The sequence below is a fragment of the Xiphophorus maculatus genome, chromosome 11, assembly GCF_002775205.1.
Source record: "Xiphophorus maculatus strain JP 163 A chromosome 11, X_maculatus-5.0-male, whole genome shotgun sequence".
Taxonomy (NCBI): domain Eukaryota; kingdom Metazoa; phylum Chordata; class Actinopteri; order Cyprinodontiformes; family Poeciliidae; genus Xiphophorus; species Xiphophorus maculatus.
This window is the reverse complement of record NC_036453.1, coordinates 7732104-7745200: the sequence shown is the minus strand read 5'-3', so window position 1 is coordinate 7745200 and position 13097 is coordinate 7732104. Positions and strand designations below refer to the sequence as shown.

At 42.2% G+C, this 13097-nt stretch overlaps 1 protein-coding gene across 1 annotated transcript in view; it reads right to left on the bottom strand.

Moving 5' to 3' along the window:
• Window positions 1–13097, bottom strand: part of jade2 (jade family PHD finger 2) — a 141103-nt gene that overhangs the window by 92657 nt on the left and 35349 nt on the right. Inside the window, exon 4 of the mRNA XM_023341959.1 lies at window positions 4362–4519. Coding sequence (XP_023197727.1) covers window positions 4362–4519 — 158 coding nt within the window. The remainder of the gene's footprint in view (window positions 1–4361; window positions 4520–13097) is intronic.

Sequence of the window (13097 nt, the reverse complement as noted above, 5' to 3'; positions counted from 1 at the left end):
ACATTATTTTATTTACTGTATTTTAACCACTTTATTCTTTCTTTCCATGTGCAAAACCAAGCCAGCTCAGACCGAAGGCTGACAACACATTCAGCAGCTCTGCCAGGGGCTGAAATGGAGAAATGTATAATAAAACCCCAAGATAGATTCCATTCATTTTAAGAAAAAGGGCACATCTTCTCATGCATGTATGTAATTATTTCCATCTCTGCTTCAGAGTTGTCCCTGGAGACAGAAGCTGTCGAATCACCGGCGCAGTCCTGTTCAGTGTTATGCAACAGCTAATTATTTTCACTCAGCCCCCACAAAAACCAAGATCCCGAGGAAGACAGAGAGGAGGAAAGGTGCAGGTGGAGAGTAAGTGATAACACGGACAAGAGAGGAGGAGGAGAAATGAGGAAGAGCAACGGGAAGCCAGTGGGGAGAGGAGAGATTATAAATGGAGATGAAGGGCAGGGTGTAGGAAAGGGTAAGAAAACAGGAACAGTGAAGGGCAAAGAGGCAGCAGAGAATCTCATCTTCTCTCAATGAATCATGCAGGAAAAAGTAAAACAGCGTTTCACATTCAAAGCTTCTCGATAACCAAGATATGGAACCAAATATGAAGAAATGTGAACGATTGTGTCAAAGACAGACGGAGCCCGGAGCTCTTTTCCTCTTCCACAATTTTTAGAGATTATGTCATTACTCAAAAAAAATAGAAACGAGAAATGTGTCAGCGCCTCCAGCACAACTAAAATGAGGAAAGAGGGATGAAAAGGTGGAGGAGAGGAAGAACAGGATGAGATGTACAAAGAACTGCTCAGCCGCCTTACATTTCTACAGCTTATGAATACATGGATTTCAGTAAATTATGTGTCTTTAAGCATCTAAGGATGTTTTCACACCTCAGAGTCCAGTAGAATCAGTTTGATTAGAAACCAAAACGGAAACATTTGTGCCACGTGATTCTTTTTCTCTCTGCTCTTTGAGCAACCTGTTCCCATCCTGGCCTGTGGGGGCGCTGCACCAAGAACCACTGAAGGAAACCACACAAAAACCTCTGAAGACACTGAGAGCAACTTCCTTCTTCACCAGATGGAAACAAGATGGAGGCGTCAGATTTTAGTGTTGGAGGATTTCTCTTTAGTCTTTGGCTGAAGACCAGGAGCCATTTCTGCTGCTAGCGCTAGGCTAGCGTGTTAGCTTTGGTTGTATTTACCCAGAATGCCCTGCGCTGTAGTCCACTTCCTGCTTTTGGAGCGGTCTCTGGTCCGCTTGGTGTTCACATTCAAACCGAACCAGAGTTCACTTCAACTGAACCCAGATCGAGGTTTGGAGGACCAGAGGTCAGAGGTCAGTTAGCGTTCACACCAAACCAAACGAACCGGGCATATTTGAATGAACCCTAAGATTGAAACAGTTTCAGTCCAAGTTTTTGAAAATGTCAAAAAAATTCCTCGCCATGGAGTTATCCTGTACCTTAGCACCAAAACTCGAAACAACTCCAGTTGATCTCATGTTACGCTATGCAAGAGCTCAGTCTGCACCGGTAAAGATTTATTCCTCTTGGAAAGTCAGAGGAGCTGCATCCTAACTCCAGATGTAGGAGTGTTAACCTTTCAACCCCAGATGGTCAGGCTATCGAATGGTATTATGGCAGAAGGATTTTAACTTTAGCAATCTAAACTTTACGCTCTTAATTTCAAAATAAAAACTCCGACATAAGGACCCAAAGACGAAAAACATAATCAGGTGATGGGTGGATTTTCTACGAATAATTTGGAGTTTTATTCAACATAAATAATAACAGGTGAATCAGAGAATACTGAACCACAGACAGGCGGCGGTCCAGTGTACAAATATTTCTCCAAACTTTGTTTCTATTTTCATCCAAACCTGTAAGACACTAAAACCATATTCCATATTTACTCCTCTGGTCCACATGGTGGAACAACATGGCAGCAATTTAAGCAAAACAGATGGTTCCTGGAAGAAAAATATTTATTCAACATCTTGTATTTTATTATACCTTAAATAAAATAGACACTGTTGATAGCAGCCTATCACAAAAAACTATTTATCTTGACCAGTTTGATTTAGTTGAATTCATGAGGAAAACATGAATAAAACGGTTTAATGAGCAATTAGCTGATCATTTTTCACACAACAGATGATCATCCAGAGAGGTTTTCTCAAACTAATCCCCAAATTTATTCATTTTAAGTATTTGTAATCTGCAGTAAACATTTCTGTTTTGTTTTCAATTTATCCACCTACTGATTTCAGACAAAGATTATAAAAATAAATACCAAAACAAGACAAGAACAACCTGTAGAAATAAAAATAAAGTCTTGCTGTCCAGAAACAAATTTAAAAACAAATGTGTTTGTATTTGCTCAGTAGATTAGTAATGATTTAATAAACAGAGGAGGAAAAACTAACTGTGTTTGTCAGGATGACCAGAGAATTAAAATAAAAAAGGAACCGAGACGAAGGAAGAGTTCAGTCACACCTTCACTCCATCACTGCTTCATCTCCCTTCATCATTTTACCACATCAGAAATCAGATCAGATCCATTTCATGCTTTTCTCTACCAGGTTCTGTAAATCTGCTGCAGATTCACAACTAACTTATTTCACTTCAAACATTTTCCTCATCTTATATCTGAAATAATCTGCAAGTGGAACTGGAACCTTTTTATTGAAATCAGGAAATTAAAACTTAATACCAACTCCTGTTCGTTAATGAAAAGTTATTTGTAACTAACAACATTTACTGTTAAGCCTGTATAAATAAGCAGTAAATCAATTAATCGCATGATAATTTAAAACAAACTCAATCATTTCCATTGAGTGTGATTTATCGTTTCTCTTTCAACCAAAAACTGGATGATAAAAGTCTTCAGTTTTGTGCTTTATCTTTTTAAGGATAACTTTGTTTTTAGAGATTTCATAATTCATTTGTTGTTTTGTTTATTTATTTAGGATATTTAAGATGTATTCCAGTTCAAGAGTTAAATGCTCATTAGATGTTTATTGATCGTTGAGATTGTGTTCTTGCATTATTATCATGCCATCATTATCATTGTATTATTTGAAAATGGTCTCAAACAATATTATCGTTTATCGCAGTACATCGCCCGGCAATATTTGCTACCGCGACAGACCTATTCATGAATGGCACAAATCATTCTTAAAAGGAAAAAACAAGCATCTAAAATGGTTTAAAAACGTTAAAATTCAGTATAATCACAGTTGCTTTTGCACCTGGAGAAACTCTGTCACATTTTTAACCCACAGAGAAAAACCAACTCAAACTGCCTGCAGCAGATAAACTGTAAGTGCCATGAAATCTGCTCAGTAGAAAAGGTTTTACAGATGCTGCTATAATCCATCGCTGCAAGTCTTCAGACGGTGAAAATAATGAAACTTTCAGCTGAATCTCTCTGGGAAATTCATTAGGTATTCTGTCTTCCCAGAGCTCTGAATCTGAGTGTGTGGCCTCTCGGTGCTACAAGCATTACCGGCTAGTCTGAGCATTTTCATTAGTTCCTCGAATGCCAGAAAGAAACCACATGGGTATGTGGAGCAGCTGCTGGGAGATCTGGAGGGTCTGCCTTCCTCTGCCAAGCGGTTGGCACATCTGCCAGCCACCTTAACATCTGTATCTGCCTGATTCACGGCGTGTGTGAATCCAAACCTGCTTCCCCTCATGTACCAATCAGACTATTACAAGTTGTGATTCTGATCAGCAGCATTTCTGGTGTTTGGTAATTCCACCCGAGCGAGTAAATCAGACAAAGGAAGCTGGTTTTAAACTCGCTGGAGTTCTAGAAATAAGGCTTAAAGAGGAAGTGGGACTAAAGGTGCATTCACACCAATCCAATTCCAGTCTGTTTGTCTAGAAAATCTGGTTTGGTGAGGTGAAAACGCTAAACGACCTCTGACCTCTGACCTCTGGTCCTCCAAACCTCGGTCTGGGTTCAGTTTGAATGTGAACGCCAAGCGGACCAGAGACTACTCCAAAAGCAGGAAGTGGACTACAGCGCAGGGCATTCTGGGTAAATACAACCAAAGCTAACGTGCTAGCCTAGCGCTAGCAGCAGAAATGGCTCCTGGTCTTCAGCCAAAGACTAAAGAGAAATCCTCCAACACTAAAATCTGACGCCTCCATCTTGTTTCCATCTGGTGAAGAAGGAAGTTGCTCTCAGTGTCTTCAGAGGTTTTTGTGTCGTTTCCTTCAGTGGTTCTTGGTGCAGCGCCCCCACAGGCCAGGAGGGGAACAGGTTGCTCACATGGTTTGGTTGGTTTAAAGCTTTTAGGTCAATAACCCAACAACGTGAAGCCCTCTAAACGTTCTGGTCTCGATAAAATCCTACCTGACCACGGGTTCTGGGATGGCCTCCAGGTTGGCTGGGACCTGAACCCCCTTCTCCCACTCCTGTCTCCACGGGTCAGACAGAACATAGAAGTCATCTGGGCCGAGCTGGGCCGAGTCCGGCAGCTTCATGGCCGTGATGAAGTCTGTCCGAAACACCTTGAGGGAGAGACGGGGAAATGTTGTTAACTGACGTAAAAAAACACAAATCCTCGAGCAGAAAAGTTTTTACAGCGCCGGTTTTACTCTGGTGATGACATTAAATCACTTTTTTACTTTCGGTAATGAGCAGGACAGGAGAAAACTCAAAGATTTCTTAGTTCGTAATCAAACATTTGGACATGTTTAACTTCGAAATACCCCTAAAAATAATTTATTTTAACCAAAACAACCAACTATTGCAATTCCTGTTGAGTTCTGTCCTCTGATAAAGTCCAGACTTTCCATATAGAGCTTGGAAATGATGCAGATTTTCCCTTAAACAGCTTCATATCTCCAGAAGAAATCCATCTGGATCAGTTTTTATTTTCCATTTGAAATAAAATCAACAAAAACTGTGTACAGCGTAACTGTAAGCAGACAGAACTCTTCGTCTGGGTCCAAATGCAACAGTGAGTCCAACACAAACAGCCGAGCCGCATGTGAGAACTGGAACGGTTCGTATGGAGCCTGAAGCCTCCTGACAGCTCAAACTTACACTTGATGCAGGCCTGAAGTGATGCATTTTATTCTGCTTCTCAATGTTACCTCCACGGAAAACAGCAACAAATAGTCAGTTTTTTTAAATATCGTTCATAGTTCTGAAGTTTTACCAACATTTATATCCATATTTCACCTGTCCAGCATTATAAATACAAACTACAGACTAATGGGAAGATTTACACATGAGATCACCACCAGTCACTGATGGCACTTTAAAGGTTAAGTTTGAACAAATTTCATTTCTTGCACATTTTTATGTGTTTCTCACCTGCTTCTAAAAACAAACTAACTTAAAAAAAACACCTGGCAGTTTTTCTGGCAATAAGTTCATGTTTTTTGGTGACTGGAAAATTAGCTATTTTTAAAACGTCTCATTCAAGAGCCCCACCCGTTACCTAGCAACCAAAGCAGAGCTTCAGTCCCTTTGGTCAGCTGGTTTTCCTGCTGTATGCTCTGTACAATGGCTGCTGGAAACAAGAGTTTGTTGCCGACTCCATAATGACTGTTTCTAATAAATGAAACGTTGAAGTGAATCGATGAATATATAATAATGAATAAAACCATATTTGTTTTAGTATGCAATGATTAGTAACGAGAGTTGGTTGTGTTTTCTGTTAATTATAAGATAATACCAATAAATATGTGGTTATCTGCACCAATGGAGCAAAAAGAGAAGCAGGCACTGACATACTGAGAGGGAAAAGGACGGAGGAGGAAGTATTAAAGGCAATCATTGCAGTAAAGTGTTGGCATTAACCTAAAAACCTTTAAAGGTCAACGCAAACAAAGCAGATGTAAATTCAGACACATTTAAACCCTGCATGTAGGAGGTTTCCTGAAATAAAGCAGGTGTTTATGGGGCAGTGGCTGTTCTCACACACTGAGCCTCTTCTGCTCCGACGGGGACCTGCAGCAGCGACACCATCAGCCATGAAGAGACGGGCATCTCACACACTAAACACAAGCAGCAGCAACAACATGACTGAGGACTCTGTTTATCGGCTCCTCATTATCATTTTATTTGTTGTGCCTCTTCAAACTATCCTCTGAATTTCTAACTTCAGGCCATCCACTTATCTTCAGTTTGATGTCGGATCAAGAAGGAGGAACAAATTAGACAAGATAGCAACAAGAAGGAGGTTCCAGTGTTACGAAGGTGATGATGCTTCCTGGTGCAGGTTAGGATAGATTGGCCTAAACAAAACATATTCATTACATTTTTTACATAACATCATTCCTAGATAATCAATTCTGCCTGTTTTAGGGTCTCTGTCACCTTAAATCCAGATAAGCTGCCGCTGGCCACGCCCCCAACTCAACGTTTACACTCACATGAAAATGGCTGCAAACAGATGCACAATTATACAACAAGCATTAGTGGAGCCTCCTGCACAACCAACCAGAATGCAGCCAGTGGTTTCTGGATGGTGAGTTAACAACTAAACTCTTGTGTTTTCCAGCAGCCGTTGTACAGCAGGAAAACCCGCTCACCAAACGCTGGAGATCAGCTCGGGTTGCTAGGTAATTGGCTAGAGCTCTGATTGGGTTGCTAGGTGACAAGCAAAGCTTTGCTGTGGTTGCTAGGTAACGGTGTAACAATCAGGAAGTTTCTGTAACCGTTAACTTTTTGACAAGAAATGGCTAGATGCTTTTTTGGAAGCATTTGAGACCCAAAATGCTCTTAAAGATTTATTTATAACTATTATGCAATTACTTTTAATGAAAACAACTTCAGTTCTCATCATCTACAGAAAATACTCCCAACATGTCTCATTTTTACCCACTTTCTTTCCTCTGTAACATCATTTTCAGCAGTCGGTTGTTAGAGACGCATTCAGTGATCAGAATAACAGCTTCTGTCCGTCCGGTGGTCGAAAAGTCACCAGTGGAGAAGTCAGTGATGATGATTTAAGTGCAGTAAGAAGTCAGATGAGTCACAGTGTATGAAAGACCTTAATGTTAAAAGCAGCATGGCTGCCTCTGCTGACGGCCAGGCCAACACAAACAAATAATAAACCCTGACGAGAAGGGGTGTGTGTGTGTGTGTGTGTGTGGGTGTGTGTGTGTGTGTATGTGTGTGACTGCGAGTGTGTGTTCAACTGCAGAACCTGTTCCAGCCGACAGTCCTGTCACTGATAGTGTTGCTGCTCCGCTGCAGGATTCTGAGTGCATGTTAGACGTAAAAGCGAGGCTGTAATAGATCTTTTCTTTCCCCTTCAGCAAAACAAGCAGAACAGATAAAGACTCGGGGCGACCGGCTCCTCCCTCATCTCTCGCTTTCTCTCTTTTCTCTATCCATCTTTATGCTGCTGCCTTCATATTTTGCTCTCCAGTGGAGAGAAAGAAAAGGAAATAAAGACTAGAGGAGACAGTAAGTGATGAGAAAACATAAAATCTAAAGTATATTAGGTAGTTAGGAAATAGATGGAGGGAAAAAACAATGGGGTAATGTGAAACAAGGAGAGCAGCGAAGGAAAAAAGAATGGGACGTCAGTATATCAGTTTTATTACTGTGTGTTTGTACAGGAATGGCTGCAGCTAATTAATGTCTAGGAAACTCTATTACAAGCTCCTGCAGTTTTATGTTCTGCCCTCTCCCAGCCTCCCCTGCACACCCTGTTCATCTTTTCCTAAATCATTTCTTACAGACAAAACACTTAGACGCCGTCCTCCCTCACTGACGGTGACAAGACAGGAGGTTGTGTTCAAATGAGTTTATTTTACACAATAATAGGTAAAAACAGAAACACTTTCCTCCACAAAACAAATCAAGGGAAAAAATCTGCCGGAGCTGATTTGATTTTTCTAACTTGTTTATCTTCTGCAGAGTGAGTTAACGTCTGTGTTCCACGCAAAGACCAAAACAAAGAAATACATTTGGCATCTTTATTGTCACCGAGGAACTGATGAGGAGTCGTGAGGCAACAAATGTCGTTTCTGGCTGCTTTCTGCTGGTGGACAGAGACTGTTGCGTAATGAGGCTGAGGGAACAATGGAAACTCTGTCGGTAATTACTTCAAAAGTGCATTTTGTTCTCCATCCATCACTTGATTTATCTGCAGCTTGAAACATTTTTCCACATCGATCAAACATAATAACTGCGCTGCAGACGTGCAATTCAATTTTGCCATTTCCTTGCAGTCTTCCAAATTTTTACAAATTGCAAAGAGTGGATAAAAATGCCAAGTGGATTTTCCAAATCCAACAAAACATGGAAAGGAACAGCAAATTCCCTACAGAAAATTCACTTAAGTATGCAAATATTTCATCTGTTTGTTGTTAAATCACTTGGTGTTTCATAATACTTGTTCCATTTTCACAGAAATATTAGCTTTCCAAAAATGTAGGGTTAGATCTAACATTGTTATCCTCCAATAAATTCACATTACTTTTCATAAGAGTCGTAGCAGCTTCTCAAAATCAAGAGTAAAGAAGCAACCTTACATGCCTCGATCGGTGCACCAGCTCAGTTTAGTCCGACTGAATCCAACTTTAGTCCGGTTTGCTTGTGAAGGTGTGAATGCAAAATCAGAATGACGCAGGCAAAAAAGCAACATCTAAAAACGTCGGTCGCGGTTTGGTTGAAGTGAAGTCTGAACGCAAATATGAACAGCAAGCAGAACGAAGCAGGAAGTGGACTACAGCGCAGGGCATTCTGGGTAAATACAACCAAAGCTAACGTGCTAGCCTAGCGCTAGCAGCAGAAATGGCTCCTGGTCTTCAGCCAAAGACTAAAGAGAAATCCTCCAACACTAAAATCTGACGCCTCCATCTTGTTTCCATCTGGTGAAGAAGGAAGTTGCTCTCAGTGTCTTTAGAGGTTTTTGTGTGGTTTCCTTCAGTGGTTCTTGGTGCAGCGCCCCCACAGGCCAGGAGGGGAACAGGTTGGTTTGGGTCAAAACCACAGCAGCTGGAGGTGGAGCAGATGATGGAGTTCTGGTTCCTAATCAAACCGAGTCCAACTGACTATCATGAGGAAAACATCTTGTGCATCATTGTAGAAAATGCAGAAACAAAACATAAACTGAGTCTTAATTTATTTCATGTCATCTCTTTACTTTATTTTACACAATTTGCATATAATGTGAAGTAACATAAAACACTTTGCTTTCCGAAATGCTATTGATTCCCTCATGCACCATGGACACATTAAATAAATCTGCCATCTTCATGCTAACAAATAGTTATGAGTTTAATTTTACAACTCAACCTCCTGCACAAAAACATAACTGTGCTAACAGTTTTACTGAAATTAGCTCAAATTCATATTATTTTTATGACTTGGCTCTCCACAGTTCATCATTTTATTTAATTTTTAAGGTTGAGAAATCTGAGAACTGAAACGTTCCTTGCACAAATCTCACCTTGACCACTGCTGAACCCCTGACTCAGCTGGTTTTTAAGCTGCATGCGGCCGACTACCTGTCTCGTCTTATTACGTGGCCTGACTCGTATCGCTCAACATCTGCAAGGCAGTTATAAATTAGCACTCTCCACTTCCTCCTGCGCTGAGCAGAACAGAAACCACAGATGATGACAGCTGAAATCTGACATTTAAAACCAGGAAACACGCATCCAAGTAAAGATAGCACACACATACCAATGTATACACACACAGCAACAAAAGGAGACAAATACACACCGATGCAAGGAACTGAACTGAATTAAACACACACACAGAGAAAGAAATGTAAGCATTTATATGTATACACAAGCAGAGACACACAACACAGGTCCACCCACTAAATAGACCTTATTATGGTGCTGCTGAGTCAGTTTTCTTAAAGTGCAGCGATCGCACTTTAAATGCTTTCAAAGGCCAAAAGATAGCTCACAATAGTTTATCCTGAAAACAGGCTGGTTCATGTTTGGCTTTAAGAAGGATGAGAATCCTGACACAAAGAGAAAAGTGATGCTTATCTGTGACTTCCTGCTGTAATTCCTCTGCAGACGGTCCAGTTACAAGCATCATTTAAAATACAGCTAATAAAGAACAGGGGACAAAAACATCAAAGGAAAACGTTCTCAACTAAAGTTTTAGTCAGTTGGTTGGTTGTTGGTTGCCTTGTTTGGTCAGATGGTTGGTTGTTGGTTGCCTTGTTTGGTCAGTTAGTTGGTTGCCTTGTTTGGTCAGATGGTTGGTTGTTGGTTGCCTTGTTTGGTCAGTTGGTTGGTTGTTGGTTGCCTTGTTTGGTCAGTTGGTTGGTTGGTTGTTGGTTGCCTTGTTTGGTCAGTTGGTTGGTTGTTGGTTGCCTCGTTTGGTCAGTTGGTTGGTTGGTTGTTGGTTGCCTTGTTTGGTCAGTTGGTTGGTTGGTTGTTGGTTGCCTCATTTGGTCAGTTGGTTGGTTGTTGGTTGCCTCGTTTGGTCAGTTGGTTGGTTGGTTGTTGGTTGCCTTGTTTGGTCAGTTAGTTGGTTGTTGGTTGCCTCGTTTGGTCAGTTAGTTGGTTGTTGGTTGCCTCGTTTGGTCAGTTAGTTGGTTGTTGGTTGCCTCGTTTGGTCAGTTGGTTGGTTGTTGGTTGCCTCGTTTGGTCAGTTAGTTGGTTGTTGGTTGCCTCGTTTGGTCAGTTGGTTGGTTGTTGGTTGCCTTGTTTGGTCAGATGGTTGGTTGTTGGTTGCCTTGTTTGGTCAGTTAGTTGGTTGCCTTGTTTGGTCAGATGGTTGGTTGTTGGTTGCCTTGTTTGGTCAGTTGGTTGGTTGTTGGTTGCCTTGTTTGGTCAGTTGGTTGGTTGGTTGTTGGTTGCCTTGTTTGGTCAGATGGTTGGTTGTTGGTTGCCTCATTTGGTCAGTTGGTTGGTTGTTGGTTGCCTCGTTTGGTCAGTTGGTTGGTTGGTTGTTGGTTGCCTTGTTTGGTCAGTTAGTTGGTTGTTGGTTGCCTCGTTTGGTCAGTTAGTTGGTTGTTGGTTGCCTCGTTTGGTCAGTTAGTTGGTTGTTGGTTGCCTCGTTTGGTCAGTTGGTTGGTTGTTGGTTGCCTCGTTTGGTCAGTTAGTTGGTTGTTGGTTGCCTCGTTTGGTCAGTTGGTTGGTTGTTGGTTGCCTCGTTTGGTCAGTTAGTTGGTTGTTGGTTGCCTCGTTTGGTCAGTTGGTTGGTTGTTGGTTGCCTTGTTTGGTCAGATGGTTGGTTGTTGGTTGCCTTGTTTGGTCAGTTAGTTGGTTGCCTTGTTTGGTCAGATGGTTGGTTGTTGGTTGCCTTGTTTGGTCAGTTGGTTGGTTGTTGGTTGCCTTGTTTGGTCAGTTGGTTGGTTGGTTGTTGGTTGCCTTGTTTGGTCAGTTGGTTGGTTGTTGGTTGCCTCGTTTGGTCAGTTGGTTGGTTGGTTGTTGGTTGCCTTGTTTGGTCAGTTGGTTGGTTGGTTGTTGGTTGCCTCATTTGGTCAGTTGGTTGGTTGTTGGTTGCCTCGTTTGGTCAGTTGGTTGGTTGGTTGTTGGTTGCCTTGTTTGGTCAGTTAGTTGGTTGTTGGTTGCCTCGTTTGGTCAGTTAGTTGGTTGTTGGTTGCCTCGTTTGGTCAGTTAGTTGGTTGTTGGTTGCCTCGTTTGGTCAGTTGGTTGGTTGTTGGTTGCCTCGTTTGGTCAGTTAGTTGGTTGTTGGTTGCCTCGTTTGGTCAGTTGGTTGGTTGTTGGTTGCCTTGTTTGGTCAGATGGTTGGTTGTTGGTTGCCTTGTTTGGTCAGTTAGTTGGTTGCCTTGTTTGGTCAGATGGTTGGTTGTTGGTTGCCTTGTTTGGTCAGTTGGTTGGTTGTTGGTTGCCTTGTTTGGTCAGTTGGTTGGTTGTTGGTTGCCTTGTTTGGTCAGTTGGTTGGTTGGTTGTTGGTTGCCTTGTTTGGTCAGATGGTTGGTTGTTGGTTGCCTCATTTGGTCAGTTGGTTGGTTGTTGGTTGCCTCGTTTGGTCAGTTGGTTGGTTGGTTGTTGGTTGCCTTGTTTGGTCAGTTAGTTGGTTGTTGGTTGCCTTGTTTGGTCAGTTAGTTGGTTGTTGGTTGCCTCGTTTGGTCAGTTAGTTGGTTGTTGGTTGCCTCGTTTGGTCAGTTGGTTGGTTGTTGGTTGCCTCGTTTGGTCAGTTAGTTGGTTGTTGGTTGCCTCGTTTGGTCAGTTGGTTGGTTGTTGGTTGCCTTGTTTGGTCAGATGGTTGGTTGTTGGTTGCCTTGTTTGGTCAGTTAGTTGGTTGTTGGTTGCCTCGTTTGGTCAGTTGGTTGGTTGTTGGTTGCCTTGTTTGGTCAGTTGGTTGGTTGCCTCGTTTGGTCAGTTGGTTGGTTGCCTTGTTTGGTCAGTTGGTTGGTTGTTGGTTGCCTTGTTTGGTCAGTTGGTTGGTTGCCTCGTTTGGTCAGTTGGTTGGTTGCCTTGTTTGGTCAGTTAGTTGGTTATTGGTTGCCTCGTTTGGTCAGTTGGTTGGTTGTTGGTTGCCTTGTTTGGTCAGTTGGTTGGTTGCCTCGTTTGGTCAGTTGGTTGGTTGCCTTGTTTGGTCAGTTGGTTGGTTGTTGGTTGCCTTGTTTGGTCAGTTGGTTGGTTGCCTCGTTTGGTCAGTTGGTTGGTTGCCTCGTTTGGTCAGTTGGTTGGTTGCCTCGTTTGGTCAGTTGCTTGGTTGCCTTGTTTGGTCAGTTGGTTGGTTGTTGGTTGCCTCGTTTGGTCAGTTGGTTGGTTGCCTTGTTTGGTCAGTTGGTTGGTTGCCTTGTTTGGTCAGTTGGTTGGTTGTTGGTTGCCTCGTTTGGTCAGTTGGTTGGTTGCCTTGTTTGGTCAGTTGGTGGGTTGTTGGTTGCCTCGTTTGGTCAGTTGGTTGGTTGCCTTGTTTGGGCAGTTGGTTGGTTGCCTCGTTTGGTCAGTTGCTTGGTTGCCTTGTTTGGCCAAGTGCCTGGATCTCTCTGGTGAGGAGCAGGAGTTTGTCCGATGGTTAGTCGCCTCTTGCTGGTTTTCTGTTTCTGGGCTGAGTTAATGTGAAACATTTTGATCTTTTTGAGTGTTTTTCTATAAAGCATGTCGGATTGAGTCGTCTGGAAATGAAGGCATATGATTTTCTTCAAACCGTGATCACACAGACCCAACTTACCTG